General features: G+C 46.0%; 2 protein-coding genes across 3 annotated transcripts; one reads left to right on the forward strand and one right to left on the reverse strand.

Moving 5' to 3' along the window:
• Positions 1 to 481: 481 nt before the first annotated feature.
• LOC149441496 (ubiquitin-like FUBI-ribosomal protein eS30 fusion protein) lies at positions 482 to 12,744 on the reverse strand. 2 transcript variants are annotated; one of them, XM_089657220.1, is made up of 5 exons: positions 12,637 to 12,744; positions 9,531 to 9,612; positions 6,350 to 6,494; positions 3,486 to 3,541; positions 482 to 732 (listed from the first exon to the last, which is right to left on the reverse strand). In XM_089657220.1, exons 2-5 carry the CDS (start codon positions 9,603 to 9,605, stop codon positions 607 to 609), a joined length of 402 nt encoding a protein of 133 aa, XP_089513346.1. In that variant the 5' UTR covers positions 9,606 to 9,612; positions 12,637 to 12,744; the 3' UTR covers positions 482 to 606. The 2 variants fall into 2 exon arrangements, with proteins under 2 accessions (XP_089513346.1, XP_089513345.1); XM_089657219.1 differs by having other exon boundaries at positions 12,625 to 12,719.
• A 1,466-nt stretch (positions 12,745 to 14,210) lies between these two features.
• Positions 14,211 to 24,056, forward strand: LOC149441497 (uncharacterized). Its single transcript, XM_089657221.1, has 3 exons — positions 14,211 to 14,618; positions 21,206 to 21,372; positions 22,025 to 24,056. Exons 1-3 carry the CDS (start codon positions 14,457 to 14,459, stop codon positions 23,508 to 23,510), a joined length of 1,815 nt encoding a protein of 604 aa, XP_089513347.1. The 5' UTR covers positions 14,211 to 14,456; the 3' UTR covers positions 23,511 to 24,056.
• Positions 24,057 to 24,289: the final 233 nt, after the last annotated feature.

Raw genomic sequence — 24,289 nt, forward strand, 5'->3', positions numbered from 1 at the left:
GCAACAATGTATCTATTTGTTTCCGAATAAAACCATCTGTATCCAAAATGGATACAAATAGATACATTGTTGCAACCGCTATAACTGTCAAGGAACTGTCAAAGAAATAGCGGAGCTCTCTGCAGGGACACTTTTTGCCGGCTGTAGACGGGATGAAAATCGGCCGTGTGTTTTTTTTTTTTTGTTTTTTTTTACCGTTCCTGGTAAGGTCGGCCGCTTGAACGACCGATTTTTCGTTTTTTTAACGAAAAATCGGCCGGTTTTCTCCCCATCTATGGCCTGCATAAGTAATAAGGAAAAGATCCATTGGGCACAGTTTAAGTCCTCCTAAAAACTATGCAGATTCTGTATTTGCAACAAAAAGCCAACAGAGTGGTTATAGACACTTCTGAGGGTAGAATGATTCTTCTACCGTATATATATTCTCAGACTTATCTATGTACACTTTCATGCATCAGTAATTAAGGATGTACTTTCCTGCTCTGAAAATAAAGACGGCTTTATTAGATAATCTGATAGAATTACAAATCAAAAAATTACATTCAAGTCAATAAGAAATCATTTTATCTGGCAATGCTGTGCCAGGGACCGGAAAGTAAATCTGGTTTAGGAATTGGCATTCGGGCCTTTCTTCTTGCCAAACGTGGGCACCACATTGACAAACCTGCGATTGTACTGCATGCGTCTCTTGGCTCGGCCAGTTTTCTTCTTCTTCTTTTCCTGTTTTGCCACCTAATAATAGAGAGGTCACCAGTGTTGGGAAGCAAGTCATAACTTGGTGCTCTTAAACACTGATTTTGGAGTTCGGTGTTACTGAATTTGAGTATTTCAATCCATAAACTAAAAAAGAACTACCAATGCTCTTAGGAAATGCTGCAACTTTGTAAAAGCTTAGGTTTTTACCCCCTTTGTTGCTTTGCTTGAAATGTTTTTTTGGGTTTTTGTTTGCTTTAAGCAGGATTTTCATTCCCTACAAGTCTATGTGAATGCAAAACCTACTTGAAGAAGATCAAAAGAAGGTTGGATGCAGGGCCGTCTTTTAGATGGGCACAGCACTGAATCGAGAAAGGACTAATTATAAGGGGGATGAGAGGGCAATACAAATGCCGGGACATTTTGTTTACCCTAAAGTGGTTGTAAATACTCCCTTGTCACTGGATTTGATTGACGGCAGCAGGAGCCAATGGCTCCAATTGCCTTAGAAAAGCCTGGCATACCAGGATGTGAGGGGAGAGAAGAGCTGCAGAGGTGCATAGCACTGAATCTAATGAGGGATCAGAGAACTATGGGAGGGGAGGGGTAATAATGCCTAAACATTTTTGCAGCTAATGTGCAAAGGCACACGCAGACAGCAGCTTGAGAGCGCACCTGTTCTGGTGCCCTCATAGCAAGCTGCTTGCTGTGGGAGCAGCTGACAGGAGGGAGGGGCCAAGAGCACTGGCGGGGAACCTGAGGAGCGGAGGATTCGGGCTGCCCTGTGTGCAAAACCATTACACAGCAAGGAAGTATGACATGTTTGCTTTTTTTTTTAAACAGCAGCCCCCCCCAGTATTTACCTGAGCACCAATGTGATCCAGCAATGTGTATGAGAGCCTCCGCTGTCTGGGGATTCTCTCTCACTGGCTGAGACAGCAGCAGAAGCCATTGATTTCCGCTGCTGTTAATTGCAGTCAGTGAACCAATGAGGGGGGGGGAGCCATGGCTCTGTGTGTGAATGGCCATGCAGAGCAGCGGCTCGGGAGGGAGCCTGCTTGGATGCCCACATGGCGAGCTGCTTGCTCTGGAGGCACTCAGCAGGAGGGAGGTGCCAGGAGCGCTGGTGGGGGACTTGAAAAGAAGATCGGGGCTGTTCTGTACAAAACCATTACATAGAGCAGGTAAGTATAACATGATTTTTTTTTTTATTATCATCAATAGACTGCTCTAACTGCTGATGAGAAAAGGTATTTAGCAGTTTATATTTACTAAAATAATTGCACTTTCATGTGTGTACGGTGGGAATCCATATGTATTGAATGAAGGGTCCTGGGTTTAAGTACTTCCCATTAGAAAAGAAACACTTCCATGGGCATTTATGAAGCATTCTTGAAGTTTTTTCAATGCTTTATAAACACAATGAAAACACAACATAAACACTATAGGCGCATTCGTAGGCATTGCTTCATTCTTCATAATCAACACACATGCGAAAGAGCCCTTATCAGATATAAAATACATTTTACCAGCTAACCAGTATGCAGTTATTACAGTACTTGGCCTACAAACAAATGCAGCACAAAGCAGAAGTCATGCACAATTATGCAGTGGAAATGCGATAGAAAAGGCAGTATACTAAGCAGTAATGCAGGGGCCCCTGTAGCTGCCATCATCCAGCCCCCTTGATAGCACTCACATGCCTGTCAACCCTGTGTTCTTCCCAGCTGCCAAACTGGCCACATCTACCTCCTTAACCACTTCCCCTCGGGAAGATTTACCCCCTGGGCACACACAGCAGGCAGCAGGTAATGATACTCCTTGGCACACACCGGGTAACAGGCCGAGTACTCCGGGGTGCAGGCAGCAGGTAACGGTACTCCTTGGCACACAGCAGGTAACAGGCCGAGTACTCCGGGGCACACACAGCAGGCAGCAGGTAACGGTACTCCTTGGCACACAGCGGGTAACAGGCCGAGTACTCCGGGGCGCAGGCAGCAGGTAACGGTACTCCTTGGCACACAGCAGGTAACAGGCCGAGTACTCTGGGGCACACACAGCAGGTAGCGGTACTCCTTGGCACCCAGGGGGTAACTGGCGGAGTGTTTCTGGGCACACACAACAGCAGCAGGTAATCCTAGCCCCAGGGATTAGCAGAGTGCTCAGTGGGGTCTGGCCTTAGCTCAGACCTCCACAGCTGTTCTCTCTCTCTCTCGGGGGACCAACAACGGGGCCTTCTTAAGCCGGAGCAGGACGCTTCCTGGTTGCCCCGGCAACGGCCGGCCCAGCGTCGGGATGCCGGGGCAACGAAGCACGTCCCCCTCACTCTGGCCACGCTTCAGGAAGCACAGCCTTTGTCTCTGGCGGCGCACAGTGCGGGAAACCTCGTGCCTGCCGGGGGGGCATGCAGAGGCACCCTGGCGGCCTGCGCCAGGGATTTTCAGCAGGGTGCCCGACTCCTCGGCGGTTTTGCCGAGGAGAGGTGCTACCCGCACCACAGAGGGCGTTTCCTCCCATCCTTTGATGTAGGCTGCTGCAGGATGCGAGGAATCTGCAAAGGGAAAGGGAGCAGAGGAACAGCAGGCAAGGGGGGAAAGGGGTGGACCGTGACAGGCAGCAAATGCCATTGTAAAGCTTTCATTCTCTGTTCCCAAAGTCACATTTAATAGTAGTAAAGATAAATATGGGCTCAAAAAACTTCTTGTATAAAAAGGCTTGCAGGTTTATAATTACGAAAAATGGTAATTGCATGACTAAGTAGCAGGGGAGGAGATCTATGATTGAAGACTTACCTTAGGAGTCTGTCCTCTCACTTTCCCTGCACGAGCAAGTGACCCATGGACCTTACCTGTGAGACAGGCAAACATATGAAAGACAATGGCGAGAAGTCTATGTGCAGATCATTTATACTAATTAAATGGTCATATTGGGTTTAAAGTAAAACTCAAGTTTTGTGCAGTACATACAGTATTTAAGGTCAAGGCTCCATGCACACGGGGCGTAACGCTGGTAATGTTAGCTGTGTAAAATCACGTTAAAAATGTGAGTTTTTCAGCTTTTTTTTTTGGTTTTTGTATTAGCGTTTAGCTGCGTTTTTTAGATTTAACCAAAAAAAAAATATTTTTCTTGGTCAAAAATACTCCAAAAACGCTGGATTGCCACGATTTATCACGTTTTGATGAAGTCACGATATGTGACGTAACGCGTAGGGTACACTGATTACGTCAAGCCGCAAAACAGGAAGTACAAAGACCGCCATCTTGGTATAGAAAACAGCATTCAAACACACAGTTTATCCTGCAGTGTCCCAGTTGGACACTATTAAATGTGAGTGGAAATTTTTGTATTTTAATAAAGGTGTTTTTATTTATAAATACTACACTATGAGAAGCATCTTTTTCATATGTATGGAGCGGAGTTGGAGGAGATAGTAAGCTGACGGTGGAAGAGCAGTAATACACCTGATAGTGGAAGAAGCAGTTACATCTATATACCTACCCAGTTAAAAGGTAAAAGCCTAGTTTGACCTGGGATACAGGTCAGACATTAAGGTGAGCGCAATAGTGTGTCGGGGGAGTGTGGACACTGAAGAGGAACACTATTGCACTTCGGTTGGATTTTAATATCACATGAAGCACGGCAGTATTAAAAAGGCACAATTCACTATAAAAACTGTTTGTTTAATATGGTGAATTTCAAACACAGCATACATCAAGTTCATCACGCGGATGTATGATACTGGGAGTGATTTATGATGAATTTGGCATTTAATATGTTTAATTTTTTTTTATGGACATGATTATTTTTGGGTAATTTCAACGCATGTTTGGGCACATGCGTTTGTTACTTATGACACAAGGATTTGAATATATTTGTATGTGTATTTGAGTATATGTGTTCACTATGCACAATGATATATGTTTATGGTATACATCTACCTATAACACTAATATATTAGAGCATTATTTGTGTGCTGCATATACACTTTATTTAAAAGCCAAAAACAGCAGCTGTAAAAACATCCAGTGTACATGAGGACTAAAACCCACAAAAAAGCCACAACTGTCTCTTATCTCAGTGCAACTCTACCAGACGGGGGTTGATCTGACTGAAAACACTCTTTTCTCTAAAGACATCTTTTAAATTTGTATCCAAAAGGCTTCAAGCCCTTAACCACTCGCCTACCGGGCACCTATACCCCCTTCCTGCCCAGGCCAATTTTCAGCTTTCAGCGCTGTCTCATTTTGAATGACAATTGCGCGGTCATGCAACACTGTACCCATATGACATTTTTATAATTTTTTTTGAGACAGATAGAGCTTTCTTTTGGTGGTATTTAATCACCTCCTGGGATTTTTAGTTTTTTCTAAACAAACCAAAAATGACAGAAAATTTTGGAAAAAAAAAACGTTTTTTCTTAGTTTTTGTTATAAAAGTTTGTAAATAAGTGATTTTTTTCCTTCACTGATGTGAGCTAATGAGGCGGCACTGATGAGGAGGCACTGATAGGCAGCACTCAATATGGCACTGTTAGGTGGCACTGACGGGCACTGTTAGGCAGCGCTGATTGGCAGCACTGACTGGCACTGATAGGTAACACTGAAAGGGAGCTCAGATGGTCACTGATATGTGGCATTGATGTGCACTGGTAGGCACTGATATGTGGCATTGATGTGGCACTGATGAGCACTGGCAGGTGGCATTGATGATCACTGACAGCTGGCAATGATGGACACTGACAGGTGGCACTGCTGGGGCTATACAGATCATCAGGGTACACTGATCATCAGTGCCCTGATGATCAGTGTACATTTCCCCTCTGAGCAAAGCCGATTACCGGCTCTCTTCTCCTCTCAAACGGTCAGCGTGACAGCTCAGGAGGAGAGAAATGCCGATAACCAGCATTTCCCTAATTACATGTGATCAGCTATGATTGGACACATGACCGAGCCAACATCTTCAGCTCTTTCCGTTGATCGGTGATCCGCTGTCTCCTAGGGACACAGCGCACCACCGATCGCCGCACTGCACGCTCCCAGAGCTGCGCACGCATGGTTAGAATGGGAGGACGTCATATGACAACAGTCTTGCGCCCGTCATTACCATATATGGCAGGCGGTTAAAGAAAGCATGTGCTGTTAGAAATACAGAGGCATCCATTTCTGCCTTTTGATAATGCTTGTTGCCTGGCTGTCTTTGGCTTCAGTACATTCTAAGCCACTGTCCGGAACATGCATGCAGCTACTGAAGGCACGATGTCTGACCGGCATAATGTGTTCAGGGTCAAGAACTATAGGTCTTTTGCATTAAAAAAAAAATATAGCCTTTTAAAAATGGGAGGTCAATACTGGCAGCCTACTTCTTTTCTTGGTGCAAGTATTCTTCATGTTTTTGGAATCTTTGCGTGGGCCAAGATCACATGAGGGATTGATTACACAGCTTTTTTTAATTTACTGTCCTTGTAAATCACAGGTGTCAAACTGACGGCCCTCCAGCTGTTGCCAAACTACAAGTCCCATGAGGCATTGCAAGATTGAAAGTTTCAAGCATGACTGAAAGGCAGAGGCATGATGGGACTTGTAGTTTTGCAACAGCTGGAGGGACGCCAGTTTGACACCCCTGTTGTAAATGAACACAACCCAGCTGAAATACGCACCTCCCAGAAGTCTTCCCGCCAAGTCCAGTGTACACTGGTCACCAACACCACTCTGAGACAAAACCACATCATCCTCCAGTGCCGCTCCTCCATAGGACAGCACAACATCACAATCCGAGAGGCCTTCAAGTTGTGCTACACGAGCCTGAAAATGGCAGAAATAAGACATCATGGTTACTGCAACTGATAATAAGGGAGACAATGTTTTACTGGAGAGTAGCCAATGGGGAATATTACTGTAGTGTTCTATTGCAATATTCGCATAAAACCAACCTCCAACAGAAAACCAAAGACAGCAGCGAAAAAAAGCAAGTGGTCAGACACAGAAAAAGAGCAATCTGGGTGACAGGTAAGCATGTAGGGGCACTTATATTGTACAAAGGGCATCTGTGGCTGCAATACTTAGATTCAATCCAGAACTGTCTCCTACAGTACCTCTTATTTTTCAAACGATGCACTCAGTGTTCCAGGTTGAATGACACCCAGCATCACTCAACCTGAAGACCGAGGAAAGACTGTTAGTGCAGAGAGGCATGGTCCCACCCCTAAGAACCACGCACTTTTGATGCAGAAAGTGGTGCACTGCTCCCTACATCATCCAAGACCATGAACTGCACTGCCATTACAAGACCGAACATAGGGTGGCACAGTGTTTACTGATCAGCTTGATTAAAAGAAAACAAAAAAGCGTACTGCTTGCTGAGGCCTCATGGAGGCCAGAGTTTGGGCTTTAATGGAGAAAAAGGGATGAAGAGAGCATTAAAGGGGTTGTAAAGGCTGAAGGTTTTTTTTACCTTCATGCATTTTATGGATGAAGGTTAAAAAAAACCTGTGTGCTGCTCCCCCCCAGACCCCCTCCCCCTTATACTCACCTGAGCCCCCTCCTGATCCAGCAATGCACATGGGAATCAATCTCTCTCTCCCTCCCTTCCCCTCCCTCTCTTTCTTTTTCCCTCTCTCTCTCCCTCCTTCTCTCCCTCTCCCTCCTTCTCTCCCTCCTCATTGGCTTAAGCACACCAGCGAGAGCGAAGGGACGGGAGGGTCAAGTCGCAGCTCTGTGTGTCTTATAGACTTCCCCTTCTGGGTGGAGTTCCGCTTTAATACTTTCCCTGCATTGAAGTGTTACTAAACCCACAACAGTAAAATCAGTCTGTATATGCAGTAAAGCATGCTTGTTATACTCACTGTGGAACCTAAGGGGTTAATCCTCTGCATTGTGTAAAAAGGCTGTTTGATCCTGACTTCTCTGACCCTCTTCTTCCAGTATCCCCCTTTTATCTCCTGATAAGACATATCCTGTGGAGTCCCTCTGCACATGCTCAGTTTTGTGTATTGCTAGAGAGGTTTTTTTTTTTTTTTTCTTGAGAGAGGGACAATCAGCACTGTCCAGACAGAGGTCATGGATTCTGCATCCTCCTAGAGAAAACTCCTCCTAGAAGCTTTAACCAGTGCTCAGAAGAACACTGATAGAAGTCACAAGAGGCTATATACTGCTGAGAAAAGGTATTTAGCAGTTTATATTTACTAAAATAATTACACTTCCATGTCCCGTGTATTGTGGAAAACCAGATATAGTGAATGCAGGGTCATGGGTTTAGTAACACTTTTTATTATTATTATACAGGATTTATTTAGTGCCAACAGTTTGCTCAGCGCTTTACAATATAACGGGAGACAATACAGCAACAATATGGCTCAATACAAGATGGATAGGAGGGTCCTGCTCCTTGGAGCTTACTTTAGGATAAAATATATTTTGCTATTTGCTGTGCCCTCCCCCTTCCCCCTCAAATACTCACCCAAGTCCTGTATTGATTCAGTGTCATGCCTGTCTGCTGATATTCTCTCCCTTCTCCCCACTCTCATAAGCTTGGCTGAGAGTAGCAGAAGCCATTGGCTCCTGATGCTGTCAGTCAAACCCTGTGAGCCAAGTGGGGGGCAGGGGCCAAGCTGTGCTATGTGTGTTTATGGACACACACAGCCCACCTCAGGATTGAGCCCACATGTATGTCCCCATAGCAAGCATTTGTTATGGGGAAATATACAGCAGAGGAGGAGTCAGGAGCGCCAGCAAGGGACCCCAGATACCACTGCACAGAGCAGGTGAAACATGTTTATTATTTTAATAAAGAAAAAAAAATTGCCTTTACAAACGCATTAACCCAGAGAAAGTATCTAGCTGTACTGGGTGTCATTCAACGCAGAAGGCTGAGGACATCTTCTGCCTAGAAAGAGGTACTGCAGTAGATCACTTGACTAAGCCCTGTTCACACTGCCGCGACTTGGAACACAAACTCGTGTGACAAGTCAAAACACATTCATTTCCACTGGGTGCCATCCTAATCAATGCGACTCAAGTCACAGCGACAAAAAAAGGTTAATGCACTACTTTTCTGCGACTTGAGTGCCATAGACTTCAATGTTAAATCACAAAAGTTGCAAACTGGTCGCACGACTGAGGTCCCAGTGTGTGAACTGAACCATAATGTCCTTTTTTTGTCCCATTTTTAAAGTATAACTAAAGGCAAAACTTTTTTTTTTAAGTTTTGGATAAATTGGAGAGGGATTAGAACCCGTCAGAATGTATTACTGTTTGTACCCTCATTGGGGAGATTCACCTTCTCTGTTTGTCCTGTTTACAGGGGCGGACTGACCATTTGGAAACTTGGGCACTGCCTGAGGGCCCGGGGTCAGTAGGGGGCCCCATGAGATGCCCCTGGTACCTTTTTGCATAGGCTTTTTTGAGTTTGGGCAAGGACACGGGCCCCATGATCCCCTATTGCCCGGGGGCCCCATGAGTTGTCAGTCCGCCCCTGCCTGTTTACCATTATCACTGAAAGTAAAGAAAATCCCAAATTTCAGGGTGTCTCTAGAAAAGTAATAGAGGGGTAATCTTCCAATGGGGACACTAGTTCTGGTGACCTGGGGGGACCCCAAGAAATTCCCTGTATGGCTGAGACAGGAAGTGAAGGGAAATCTCTCCAATGGGACACAGATAGCGAAAAAAAAAAAAAATCTGACGGTTCATATCCTCCCTTACTGTATCCAAAATGAATAAAAAAAAGTTTTGCCTATAGTTCTACTTTTAACAATTTTTTTTTTTTTTTACAATGCTCTGTTAACTATATTATAAAATATAAATTCAGCCAGAGACAGGCTTGAAATACAAGCAGACGCATACCTTAACATCCAGCACCGTGTCCTCGTCAGACACATCCAAGGTGTGCAGCGACTGGCCACTGATAAAAAGCTGCATGGCTGCACTGAAAACACAGAAAATCTATTAGTGCCTGACTGACTCTGGCTGCAAAAAATGACCTGGTACAACAGACAGATTGGAAAACTCAACATGAAAGCTCCGTTCACACCAATGTGTTCTTTTAGTGCTTTTTGCAGAAAAGCACTACAGTCCATTTAAAGTGTTACTAAACCCACAACAGTAAAATCAGTCTGTATATGCAGTAAAGCATGCTTGTTATACTCACTGGGGAACCTACGGGGTTAATCCTCTGCATTGTGTAAAAAGAACGTATGATCCTGTCTTCTCTGTCCCTCCACTTGTTCAAATATCCACGTCTTATCTCCTGATAAGACAGACTGAACCTGTAGCCACATGCACATGCTCAGTTTAGTGTGTTGCTAGAGCTTTGGTTTATTCTTCGGAGAGTGCATGTTATCAGCACAGGACCAATCAGCACTGTCAGGACAGAGGTCAGGGGCTCTGCATCATCCTAGAGCAGAAAGAAAACTCCTCCTACAAGCTTTAACCAGTGCTCTGCTGGACACTGATAGAAGTCACAAGACTGCTCTAACTGCTGATGAGAAAAGGTATTTAGCAGTTTATATTTACTAGAAGAGTTGCATTTCCATGTTCTGTGTACTGTGGGAGACCAGATATAGTGAATGCAGGGTCCGAGGAGACCGGATATAGTGAATGCAGGGTCCGAGGAGACCGGATATAGTGAATGCAGGGTCCGGGGAGACCAGATATAGTGAATGCAGGGTCTGGGGAGACCAGATATAGTGAATGCAGGGTCCGGGGAGACCAGATATAGTGAATGCAGGGTCCAGGGAGACAAGATATAGTGAATGCAGGGTCCTGGGAAACCAGATATAGTGAATGCAGGGTCCAGGGAGACCAGATATAGTGAATGCAGGGTCCGGGGAGACCAGATATAGTGAATGCAGGGTCCTGGGAAACCAGATATAGTGAATGCAGGGTCCGGGGAGACCAGATATAGTGAATGCAGGGTCCAGGGAGACAAGATATAGTGAATGCAGGGTCCGGGGAGACCAGATATAGTGAATGCAGGGTCCTGGGAAACCAGATATAGTGAATGCAGGGTCCAGGGAGACCAGATATAGTGAATGCAGGGTCCAGGGAGACCAGATATAGTGAATGCAGGGTCCAGGGAAACCAGATATAGTGAATGCAGGGTCCAGGGAAACCGGATATAGTGAATGCAGGGTCCTGGGAGACCGGATACAGTGAATGCAGGGTCCGGGGAAACCGGATACAGTGAATGCAGGGTCCGGGGAGACCGGATACAGTGAATGCAGGGTCCAAGGAGAGCGGATATAGTGAATGCAGGGTCCGGGGAGACCGGATATAGTGAATGCAGGGTCCGGGGAGAGCGGATATAGTGAATGCAGGGTCCGGGGAGAGCGGGTATAGTGGATGCAGGATCCGGGGAGAGCGGGTATAGTGGATGCAGGATCCGGGGAGAGCGGGTATAGTGGATGCAGGGTCCGGGGAGACCGGACATAGTGGATGCAGGGTCCGGGGAGAACGGACATAGTGGATGCAGGGTCCGGGGAGAGCGGACATAGTGGATGCAGGGTCCGGGGAGTGCGGACATAGTGGATGCAGGGTCCGGGGAGACCGGACATAGTGGATGCAGGGTCCGGGGAGACCGGACATAGTGGATGCAGGGTCCGGGGAGACCGGACATAGTGGATGCAGGGTCCGGGGAGACCGGACATAGTGGATGCAGGGTCCGGGGAGACCGGACATAGTGGATGCAGGGTCCGGGGAGACCGGACATAGTGGATGCAGGGTCCGGGGAGACCGGACATAGTGGATGCAGGGTCCGGGGAGACCGGACATAGTGGATGCAGGGTCCGGGGAGACCGGACATAGTGGATGCAGGGTCCGGGGAGACCGGGTATAGTGGATGAAGGGTTCGGGGAGACCGGACATAGTGGATGCAGGGTCCGGGGAGACCGGACATAGTGGATGCAGGGTCCGGGGAGACCGGGTATAGTGGATGCAGGGTCCGGGGAGACCGGACATAGTGGATGAAGGGTCCGGGGAGACCGGACATAGTGGATGCAGGGTCCGGGGAGACCGGATATAGTGGATGCAGGATCCGGGGAGAGCGGATATAGTGGATGCAGGGTCCGGGGAGAGCGGGTATAGTGGATGCAGGATCCGGGGAGAGCGGATATAGTGGATGCAGGATCCGGGGAGAGCGGATATAGTGGATGCAGGATCCGGGGAGAGCGGGTATAGTGAATGCAGGGTCCGGGGAGAGCGGATATAGTGGATGCAGGATCCGGGGAGAGCGGATATAGTGGATGCAGGATCTGGGGAGAGCGGGTATAGTGGATGCAGGATCCGGGGAGAGCGGATATAGTGGATGCAGGATCCGGGGAGAGCGGGTATAGTGGATGCAGGATCCGGGGTGACCAGTTATAATGGATGCAGGGTCCAGGGTTTAGTAATGCTTTAACAAGGTTTCCAATGGAGCATGTTCACATCAATGTGTTTTTGAACTGCAGCTTTTTTGGACTTTTTTTTTTTTTAAAGCAAAAAGCAGTGTTTTTCCTACAAAAGAATTACATCATTTTTTTCATACATATAGAGCTTTATTTTGGTGGTACTGGATCCCAACTGGGGGTTTTCATTTTTTGCTATATAAATGAAAAAAGATTTAAATTTTTGAAAAAAAAATTTTTTTTTTACTGTTATAAAACATGCCCAATAAAAAAAAAATAAAAATCAAGCAAGAAGTGGTGAAGGATGAACAGTGCGCACTGGAAGAGGTGACTGAAACTCCCCTTCCCAGCTGTGTCGGTGTATACAGTGCAGCCTTCATCACACTTGTCCCAACCTGTCCAACCACACTGCCGGGGCTGAGCTACTCAGCAATACCAGAGACCGCACTCCGCACACATGGAGGAGGAGCCCAGAATGAGCTGACTGAAGGAGACAAATATCATCACACCAATACATTATATATATATACTTCCCAGCTGCCCGCAGCCTCCCTCACCTGTCTGCTCACCTGGCCGTTCCACTTCCTTGTTTGTGAACCACACCCCTCCTGTCTATCAGATACAGGAGCTCCAACCTTCCTGACCATCAGCCATAGGAGCCCCGCCTCTACTGTCCATCAGCTATAGGATCCCCGCCCCTCCTGTCCATCAGCTATAGGATCCCCGCCCCTTCTGTCCATCAGCTACAGGAGCCCCACCCCTCCTGACTATCAGCTAAAGGAGCCCCGCCTCTCCTGTCCATCAGCTACAGGAGCCCCACCCCTCCTGACTATCAGCTAAAGGAGCCCCGCCTCTACTGTCCATCAGCTATAGGATCCCCGCCCCTTCTGTCCATCAACTACAGGAGCCCCACCCCTCCTATCAGCTAAAGGAGCCCCGCCTCTCCTGTCCATCAGCTACAGGAGCCCCACCCCTCCTGACTATCAGCTAATGGAGCCCCGCCTCTCCTGTCCATCAGCAAGATGAGCTCCTTCCAGGGGCGGACTGACAACTCATGGGGCCCCCGGGCAATAGGGGATCATGGGGCCCCTGTGTCCTTGCCCAAACTCAAAAAAGCCTATGATAAAGGTACCAGGGGCATCTCATGGGGCCCCCTACTGACTCCGGGCCCTCGGGCAGCGCCCGGGTTTCCAAATGGTCTGCCCAGGTTCCTCCCCTTCTGTCCATCAAATAGAGGAGAACGGCCCTCCTGACTATCAGCTAGAGGAACCCCGCCCCTCCTGACCATCAGCTAGAGGAACCGCGCCCCTCCTGACCATCAGCTAGAGGAACCCCGCCCCTCCTGACCATCAGCTAGAGGAACCCCGCCCCTCCTGTCCATCATTCTCTAGGGGGCGCCCTTCTCCTAGCCATCCTTCTGTAGGGGGCCCCGCCCCTGGTCACATGACAAACCTAATAGGCGCTAAGCTGTATAACTGACATGTGTTGGCGCCTAAATGTATCATTTCAGCTCGCATTCTGCGCCCGGTTACCGCCAGTTTAGCGCCCCTTTCGGGCAATTTGCGCCTATCCTGCGCCCGTCCTTTCCCGCCATACACAATAAATCGTCGTTTATCATGACTAATATTGAGCTCTTTAGTATCGCTCGTCCTGTATTAGGACGGATATGATTGGTTCTAGCACGCGTGAGCCGCTATGTAGCCCCGCCCCCTTCAACATATGGAATACAAAGTATCAAGTGTTTCCTTCGCAGATACACATTGGCGGGTTCTAATCCCGGCCCCGCCGCATGGCAGAGATAGCTTGTGACCAGCTGGATTTGTCCTTTATAGATCAACTCTGAAGCACGACTCCACATACATGTATCCTGTACGTCTATACATTTTATTTAATGTAGGGAAAGTAATACGCATGCGCAGTGTCAACTCTTCGCTAGTGGAACATCGTGTTTCCTGCCCCGCCTACACACATGACACTTGAACGCATGCGCACTGTCAGTTCGTCTCTGGTGGAAGGCGGAGACTTCTTACTCGACCACCCACATGACACACATGGACGCATGCGCGCTGTCAGCTCGTCTCTGGTGGAACGCTGACTTTTCTGACCGCCCACCCACATGACACGCATAGACGGAAGCGGAAGTTTGAGTTGCTTGGTTAACGCATGCGCAGTGAGGCGGAAAGCCTAATACTGCGCAGAGACGGGCAAGTTTGAAAGGTTTGGGGGGAGAGGGCTGTGTGCTGGTGTTGGTGAGTGTTGGGGGTTGTCAGGGTCAGCTTACCCTGCTGGTTGGGTGTCATTCAGTTCAGGAGAGTGTGAGGCACAGAGCCCAGGACAGGGTCCACCTGGGGGTCCCCTCTCAGGCATGTGTTAGACTGGTGGCCCCCCCATGGCTGCCTATCACTGCTGTGTCCCTTTCTGTAACAGTGATGCCAGGTACAATGCAGACAAGAAGATCTCCTTCCATAGAATCCCAGCCCTCCATGTGGAGCCGCAGAGACACCGTGCCTGGCTGACCCGCATCCGCCGAGAGCCGGGGCCCAACTTCAAGGTAATCCGGGTGTTATACAGGGGCCCGTCATAGGATGGTGGGGGAGGGGTGCTCGATGCCATCTGTCAATCGGTCTAAGTGATTGAGTGATGGGCGGTGGCCATACACGTATCAATATGATCAATCGATTGTTCCATGCCTCTAAAACGATGGGGGGTGCAGGAGCGACTACACACGTATCAGTATGATCAATCGATTGTTCCATACATCTAAAATGATGGGGGGAGGGTGCAGGAACGACTACACACGTATCAGTATGATCAATCGATTACTCCATACCTCTAAAATGATGGGGGGTCCAGAAGCGGCTAGACACGTATCAGTATGATCAATCGATTGTTCCATACCTCTAAAATGATGGGGAGTGCAGGAGCGACTACACACGTATCAATATGAACAATCGTTTGTTCCGTACCTCTAAAATGATGGGGGGTCCAGGAGCGGCTACACACGTACCAATATGAACAATCGTTTGTTCCGTACCTCTAAAATGATGGGGGGTGCAGGAGCGACTACACACGTATCAATATGATCGATCGATTGTTCCGTACCTCTAAAACGGGGGGTCCAGGAGCGACTATACACGTATCAGTATGATCAATCGATTGTTCCATACCTCTAAAATGATGGGGGGTGCAGGAGCGACTACACACGTATCGGTATGATCAATCGATTGTTCCATACATCTAAAATGATGGGGGGTGCAGGAGCGACTACACTCGTATCAGTATGATCAGTCGATTGATCCATACCTCTAGAATGATGGGGGGTGCAGGAGCGACTACACACGTATCAATATGATCAATTGAGTATCTATACCTCTAAAACGATGGGGGGTGCAGGAGCGACTACACACGTATCAATATGATCAATCGATTGTTCCATACCTCTAGAATGATGGGGGGTGCAGGAGCGGCTAGACACGTATCAGTATGATCAATCGATTGTTCCATACCTCTAAAATGATGGGGAGTGCAGGAGCGACTACACACGTATCAATATGAACAATCGTTTGTTCCGTACCTCTAAAATGATGGGGGGTCCAGGAGCGGCTACACACGTATCAATATGAACAATCGTTTGTTCCGTACCTCTAAACTGATGGGGGGTGCAGGAGCGACTACACACGTATCAGTATGATCGATCGATTGTTCCGTACCTCTAAAACGGGGGGTCCAGGAGCGACTATACACGTATCAGTATGATCAATCGATTGTTCCATACCTCTAAAATGATGGGGGGGTGCAGGAGCGACTACACACGTATCGGTATGATCAATCGATTGTTCCATACATCTAAAATGATGGGGGGTGCAGGAGCGACTACACTCGTATCAGTATGATCAGTCGATTGATCCATACCTCTAGAATGATGGGGGGTGCAGGAGCGACTACACACGTATCAATATGATCAATCGATTGTTCCATACCTCTAGAATGATGGGGGGTGCAGGAGCGGCTACACACGTATCAGTATGATCGATCGATTGTTGTGACGAAAACAATGGGAGGTGTAAAGGTGGCCATACACTTAACAATCTGATCATTCAATTGATTCCTCCATACCTCTAAGACCTCTCATTATCTGTTTAGTCACATTTTTTCAAAGATAAGACACATTCAGTTTACATCAGTCTTCAGTTCACGTTACATCAGTCTTCAGTTCACGTTACATCAGTCTTCAGTTCACGTTACATCAGTCTTCATCCGTTTCTGCTTCTGTTCTCAGTTGGTGGGGAGACCAATCAGAGGTGACAAAAGGATAAACAAAAAAATCTTCTTGCCTATAAACAGGATGGATGTAAACAGATGGCTTCCATTTATATCCATTCCATTTCAATGGATCTGGGCATACCTTGTCCCTTTTAAAAAAAAAAAAAAAAATGGACCGGAGCAGATGCAGATGGTAAACAGATGATCATCCGTTGACATCCATTGGTCCAAAGAAAAACATTGCTGTCCTTGACAGTCTGACCGTGGGAAAGAGGCCTTAAATGATAGGTCTAAGCCCCCCCTTTCACATGGTTGATGGATGAAAAATGGACAGCAGTGTATTTCTATGGACGATCATCCATTTACCATCTCAGTCCATTCCTGTCCATTTTTGTAAAGGACTCCTGTACGTTCAGATCTTTTGGAACGGATGTAAATGGGTGCCATCTGGTTACACCCATTCCGTGGCATACTGCTAGATATTCCTTCTAACAGCACAACACTACACCTAGCAATGCCTTTATCTGCTTCTCTTTTAAGAGGGATGGCACCATCTTTGTTCAGGCATCAACCAGGGTCACCAACTTATTGGACTGAGATACCAGCTCAGAGATGGTACAACCATTTAAATGGCAGTTGTTCGATTTGCACTTTTGCGAATGTTTGCTGGATGTCTATTGTACTGCTTCAGCTATCATTTTCAGTGTGTATTCTCACTGTGTGTACTGCAGTGGCTGATGGGCAATTTCTGTTTAACCACTTGAGCTCCTGAGGATTTACCCCCCTTAATGACCAGGCCTTTTTTTGCTGTTTGGCGCTGCACTAATTCAGATGATAATTGCGCGGTCATGCAATGCTGCACCCAAATGAAATTTACGTCCTTTTTTTCACACAAATAGCTTTCTTTTGATGGTATTTTATCATCTGTGTTCTTTTTATTTTTTGCGCTATAAACAAAAAAAACACGAAAATTTTGAAAAAAAACAATATTTTCTACTTTCAGCTATAAAAAATATATCGTAAACTCAAAGTTAGTCATAAATTTAAGCCAAAATGTATTCTGCTACATGTTTTTGGTAAAAAAAAATCCCGTGCATTAGCGGGCAAACTGGCGCTATATGGGAGGGGCGCTAACACTATTGGAAGTCACCAGTGACACTAATACAGTGATCAGTAAAAATCTGTTCACTGTAATCAATGACACTGGTGACAGGGCAGTGAAGGGGTTAAATGGGATTACTGGTGTACTGGCGGCCAAACTGGCACGATCTGGGACGGGCGCTAACACTATTGGAAGTCGCCAGCGACACTGATACAGTGATCAGTAGAAATTGGTTCACTGATCAATGACACTGGTGACAGGGCAGTGAAGGGGTTAACTGGGGGGGGGGGGGGAGAGATTAAGGGGTTAAATTGGATTACTGGTGTACTAGCGGGCAAACTGGCGCTATCTGGGAGGGGTGCTAACACTATCGGAAGTCGCCAGCGACACTGATACAGTGATCAGTAAAAATCGATTCACTGATCAGTGACACTGGTGACAGGGCAGTGAAGGGGTTAACTGGGGGGGGGGCGATCAGGGGGTTAAATGTGTCCTAGGTGTGTTCTAACTGTGGGTATGTGCTGTTTTACTCACTGTTTGGATGTCTTCTTCACTGTCTGGAACGGAATGTGTCCAGGCAGAGAAGAATGACATCATATTCTGCCCTGTGTAAATGTCAACACAGGACAGGATAGGACAGGGACCGATCATCTGATTTCAGCCAGTCATCACTGGCTGAAATCGAATGATTGATCCCTCCGGGATCAAATGGTGTCACCGCGTGCCCACTGCCTGCGAAAACATCGGGAGCGCGGAACCCGTTTTAAAACATGGTTTTGCGCCCCCAGTGCCGCCCTGCACACGTGTATATATACAGTGGCAGGGCGGCAAGAGGTTAAATAGAATGTCTGTACTGTACTGTGCTGTATGTTTGTTGGTGAATCTTGTTTGATTTGAATTGTGATGGACGAATCCTCTTTGAAAATGATAGGTAAGTGCTGTAAAATCGATCACGCAGCAAATATTGTATGTATAGACCCTTGAGGGATTACTGTCCACAGGAGAAATTTTCACCTCTCAGCCTAGGCAGAGTCAGGCCCCTGTCATTTTTTTCAGGTGGACCTGATCGGATGTCCCTATGGAGCGGCGGGTGTAAATGGACTTGTGTACGTTTACACCTACCTACCTCCAATCTGATCTGGTCCTCTGGGGAGAAAAAAAAAAAAATTGATCTGTCTGTTCCATCTAAGTTGAGTGGATCGGAGGGCAGTCGGTTGTAAACAGTTTCTGTATATACTGAGCGGACATGGACCTGTCACCTGCCTAGTCTGCTCCAATCAGTGGGGAATCTGCTCACATATCCAATGCTGATCGGGACGAAGTCCGCCCGTGTGCACGGGGCCTAAGGTTTGGAGTCTGAGGCCTGCTTTATAGTAAACAAACCCATTAAAAAATGTCACTGTTACTGCGTCTTCAGAATTGCCAGCTATTTATTCATGCTGTCTTATAAAGATACTAAGAGGTCCACTCTACATGAAAAATGAATACAGGGCCCACACTTGGGGAGTTTGGGACAGCTGCAAGTATTCTGTGGGTTTGATGTCCCCTCGTTTGACCCTCTTCCCCCAGGAATAATGGATAAAGGCCCACCATGAGAATGCAGGTTTAACGGTTTTACTACTGTCCATTTTATGCTGACTGTGAAAGTCCTCATCACTTTTCAACAATTCAGGGAAAATCGTCACACTTCTAACAAACTCCTCTGCTACCTGCAATTGCACCATTTTCTCACTTCTCTGGTCACCTAAGGGCTCATGTACACTGCAGCTGATAAACTCACGTTTAGGAGCTGTTCAGCATTTTTTTTCTGCAGCCCCTGAACTCCCCCTAATGTTTTCCTATGTGTCTGTGTAGACATCTTCGTTTTACAGTCGTTTTTTTGAACGCAGAAAACTTGCGTTCAGCAGTCGATTTGATCAGCGTTTCAAATGCTTGTAAATCGCGTTTATAAGCGTTTGCATCTGTAAATTTTTTTTTAACTCTGTCAGTTCCTGATGCTGTCCAGAGCCTTTTTTCATCATGAAAAATGCATGCAAAGCATTTTCAAGGTACTCAGATGGACAAAACACTGAACACAGGATGTTCCTACCAAGCTTGTCACATATTGTAATGACCAATTCACACCTCAAATTCCTCATGAAGACCCCCTGCCAGGTGGCCTTAATGACTCCCTCCACCAGACACCTTTCCCACCTTTGGAAACAAAAGAAATGTTAATGAGCAACGCAATCCTAAGCTAATTTCAACACGTACTGCTGTCTCTGCTTCTACTCTCTGTATTTCTCAGAAACAGTCTGAAATAGTTAATAATTTACCACTTTTCAGGGCATTCTGGGCATTTGGGAGGTTCTCTTTTGCTTATCTTTAAAATATGCTTATAAACGTAAACGCGTTATGCAAACGCAGCTAAACAGACATTTTTTAACCTACGTTTTCCAGCAGTCAGTTTCCATCGTTCAGTAGTGTCCCGTGTACATGGGGCCTAAGTCTGACGAACTTCAAGTCTATCTGTAAATCCAGAACTACAATGAAGGGAACTTTGTCTTCGATTTATTCCTCTATTCGAGGGCACGCTTCTGCACCTTTACCTCCATATTGTACTGCTTGAGCACAGGACCTGTGTGAGTCTCTAACTGAAGCGGATTGCACGCTGATTTGGCAGACGATCTTGAAATGCTCCCAGAATATACAAACTCTAGAGAATGCATATAAGGTCCTAACGAGGTGGTATTTCACCACGGCCCATATAGCGAAATATGTTCCCGACTATAGCCCACTTTTCTTCAGAGGCTGCAAGGCTGAAGGGACCATGTTTCTTATCTGGTGGTCTTGCCCAGTATCTCGTCACTTATGGTCCAGAGTATATAACATGATCTATTCAGTCATACATCTTAATATCCGGAAAAATCCTGGTGAAGCCCTTCTCCATAGATGACTCAAAGATGTACCACAGCGATCACGCGCCCTCGTTTTGTCCTCCTTTATGGCAACGAAACAGACTGTAGCTGATGTGTGGAAGTCACCGTCTCTGAATTTTCAGAAGGTGCAGGATCCAGGGATTCTTTATAAAAGAAAAACGACAGCGGTGCTTGAGGACAAACACAACAAATTTCTCCATTTGGCAGCCATGGCTTGACCACAGCTCAGTCTCTCGCTTCACTATTAGGCTGCTCCATCTTTAATTGGGCACTGTATTATTGCCTCTCCCATGTCTTAAAGGGGCATGCTTTCTGGCTACTTATCCATTGTGGGGAACGCTCCTTGACCCCCCCATACCTTGCCTTATCTCTATTGCCCCCTCCCCCCTTTTTTTTTTTTTTCTTCTTCTCCCTCTTCTTTCTTCTCTTTCCACTATTTACCTTCTATATCATCTAGAAACTGTAGGCCTCCCGCCACCCAAGGTGTGCGATGGAACTCTCATGTGGCTCCTGCCACCCCACCACCCACTTGAATATGCACACGTTTATATTGATAGGGGTTAGGTTGCACGACCCATGCCATGTTTTCTAATCTTGATTTGTATGTGATCCTTACTGAACTTCAGTGTAGCACTTTGGTTCCAAGCAACTTTTTGATATTGTACTTTTTCTACTATTCACGTATCCTTGTGTGGGTGAACCACTCTAATATATTATATCTTTAACTATGTTTTTGTTACTGTTTACGCATTGTATGCTCTCCAATTTTCCCAATAAAAGCTTTTTGGTACCAGAAAAATTAATACAGGTATTGTAGAACATGGACTATAATACACATCTTTCTTCTTCTTCCAGATATCCAGTTGCACCAGGGTGTGTTCTAAACATTTTCTTCCAACGGATTTTGTAAAGACGTTGACGGGTAAAAGGAATCTCAAACCCTATAGTGTGCCATGCATATTTCAGTGGACAACAAATGAGCACACAGAGGAACAGATGTCTACTTTAAAAAAGAACTCTGGGTAAATCACCTCAAATGTACCAGCGTAATATTCTAATAGTGTTGATGGGACTCGGGAGGGTTGCAAGGGTCATTTATTTCTCATAAAGTATATGTGAACCCTTACCTTGTAAAACAACAACCCATTCAGTTTACCATAGAAATAAAAGGCAAACCATTTGCGTGTGTGTGTATATTTTATATACACAAACACACTTTCTTTAAGGGGCTTGGAGAGCTGATGGTGGAGAAAAAGCAGTACACTGATCTTCCCAGTGAATGGCTCTGTAGTGGGGAACAAGCCAACACATATCTTGGCCATTGGAGGACACGGCAGGCTGTACTTCCAGCACAGTCAGAAAATTTGACTGCGCTGAGATATGAGGTAGAAATAGAATGGTGATAGATGGATTGGCCTAGCATGGCCAATTTGAAATAGGAAAGTGGTGGAAATGCCAGGATCACCAGTTATATAATACAAAGAGAAGGGGATACTTTTTATCACAAGTACATGGTACAGCAAGCACATATCAGGAATATGAAATGTTGAGCTAACATATTCTGTAATCTAAAATACAGCTTTATGTGGAATAAATAAAAATATACAATGTTTGACGCCAATTGTGTTTTTTTTTTTTGTTTTTTTTTTTTTTTTTTTCTTTTTACGTCACTAGGTCTGCAAAAAACACCCTTCAGCCCATTTTGCCATCACAACCCACAGTGCAGAATAGCAAGCCATCCCAGCCAGCGGATATAACCGCGTCCATTCTGGACCACTGTTATGACCTTCCCCCGATGACAGACACAGAAATGCTGCATGCAGCTCGTGAAGAAATAGCAAGGCTGCAGCAACGTAATGCCGCTTTGGAGAAAAACATGTTCTTCCTGGAGCGGTTTTCCACAGATCCAAGCCTTATTAATTTTTACACCGGCTTCAAAGATTATTCCACCTTTAAAGTTGTGTTTTCAACATTGACTGAAACAGAAGGTAGCTCTGACAAATGGAAGCAATGCCAGCAGGAAGGAAATGCAGGTTTCAACAAGCAGTCGGTGGCGGAATATGAGACCATGCCACAGATTGACCAGTTCTTCTTGTTTTTATGTAAAGTTCGGCAAGGATTCCATGATAGAGATTTAGCTGTTCGCTTTAACATGACACAAAACAGGGTTACCAGGATTGTTATCACATGGGCTCACTATTTATACCTTGTCCTTGGAGAGATACCACTTTGGCGTAGCCGTGAAACCGATTGCCAAGATGTGCCGGAGTGCTTCAAAGCTTCCTATCCTCGTGCCCGGGTGACCTTACATTGTGCCGAAATTAAAGTGCAGACAAGTAATACGGATAGCACAAGTTCCCAGATATATTACAGTCATGCGTCTTATAAGGGTTTGCTTGGCATAGCACCCCATGGAGCTGTGATATTTATAAGTCCCCTGTACTCTGGCTGTGCATCAACAAGAGACATCACAAAGTCATCTGGAATCTTGGATTTGTTGGAACCTGGTGACAGGGTCATCACCGATAAAGATTTTGGTATACAGGACCTGGTGGAATCTGTTGGAGCATTTGCAGTTGTCCCCCCAATTATAACTGCCGCCCTGCCTCGTGAGTGCCGTGAAGCTACAGTCATGTTAAGTCAGCCTTCAGAAGATCATAATACTATGTACATCTTGGCATCCTCTAACGAGCAAGGTCAAGAAACCTTGGTAGTGACAACCTCCACAGGTGTAGAGGATGCAGTTGTGGAAGTAGACCAGTCTGTGGGTGACGAAGAGATGGTAGAGGTTATAACTGAAGAAAAAGTTGTGGAAGAAGTGGTGACGACATCTGACCATGTAGTTGAGATTTCCGATGACCACATGGAGACAAAGGAAACCTCAAATACACCCAGAAATAATATGAAGGAAAAGCATGACATTCAAGAACAGGTGGTCACCTCTACTCCACATTCTGAAAAGAGCAGTGAAGAACCCATAGGACAAAGCACTGATATCAATTCTCTTGCTCGTCTAAGAATTTGTATCAATCAAGATATTGACCGTGTTCGTCAGTATCATCTTTTTGATAATGTTTTGCCATTTGCCTTGGCAGGCATAACTAATCAGCTCTGGGCAGTGTGTGCTATGCTGACCAACATCAATGGGTCACTGAGCTGAAAAAAATGTCCTACACCGGGCATTGCATTTGCTGTAGTAAGATGTTTTTCTTGAAAATATTTTTGTTTGCTTATGTTTCAGGCGCAACTATGGAACAATCAGCCTACTTTAAGGGGAATAAATACTGGGCTTGCAAGCCTTTAGAGAGACACTGCCATTATCAGAATTCTAGCAGCTCACTGAGATCCTGGCAGTACAGGTTAGGCTGCATTTGCACGGTCATTTAGCCATGATGCAAATTCCAGCGGCACGAATAGCTGTGGCTGCCAACGGCCTGTCATTGCTATCTGCACGCAGCTGTCATTATTAGTAGGAATCATTTGCTTCCTGCCACTGGGATTCACACCGTGGCTAAATGCCTATGTGAATGCAGCCTGTAGCACTCCTTCAGCACCACTGTGATTGAGGCGGCCACCCGAGAATCTAAGAATGGAAGCTTAAAGCAATCCTAAAAAGTTTTGTTGACAACAGGTTCTCTTTAAATGTCAATTTTTTATAATTAGCTGTGTAAAATAAGTAAGAAATAATAAGCCTCATCATACTAAATTGTTTGTTTTATTTTGGGTTTCTTTTCCTATGTGTGCTTTTTGTCCTACGCAGCTAGTGCATGAAATCCAAACCTTTTTAAGACAAATTTCACTGTATATAGATCAAATAGGCTCACTATTCAGACCAACCTTCACTACATTTCTGTATGGTTTCCCCTTAAAATGAAGGCTCCATATATTTTTTTTTGAATGTTGCATAAAGAGCAGCTTAATGTGCTATTAACCCCAAAA

The sequence above is a fragment of the Staurois parvus genome, unplaced genomic scaffold, assembly GCF_062004578.1.
Source record: "Staurois parvus isolate SC_StPar_1 unplaced genomic scaffold, SC_StPar_1.0 ptg000978l, whole genome shotgun sequence".
Lineage (NCBI taxonomy): Eukaryota > Metazoa > Chordata > Amphibia > Anura > Ranidae > Staurois > Staurois parvus.

Bases quoted from the DNA above. Each gene is read 5' to 3' on its own strand.
- LOC149441496 (XM_089657220.1), bottom strand. From the start codon at position 9,605: ATGCAGCTTTTTATCAGTGGCCAGTCGCTGCACACCTTGGATGTGTCT. The intron at 6,495-9,530 runs GTATGCGTCTGC...TGCCATTTTCAG, and splicing joins ACACGGTGCTGGATGTTAAG to GCTCGTGTAGCACAACTTGA. The intron at 3,542-6,349 runs GTGCGTATTTCA...CCTGTCTCACAG, and splicing joins GGCGGGAAGACTTCTGGGAG to GTAAGGTCCATGGGTCACTT.
- LOC149441497 (XM_089657221.1), top strand. From the start codon at position 14,457: ATGGCTGCCTATCACTGCTGTGTCCCTTTCTGTAACAGTGATGCCAGG. The intron at 14,619-21,205 runs GTAATCCGGGTG...TTCTTCTTCCAG, and splicing joins AGCCGGGGCCCAACTTCAAG to ATATCCAGTTGCACCAGGGT. The intron at 21,373-22,024 runs GTAAATCACCTC...TTACGTCACTAG, and splicing joins ACTTTAAAAAAGAACTCTGG to GTCTGCAAAAAACACCCTTC.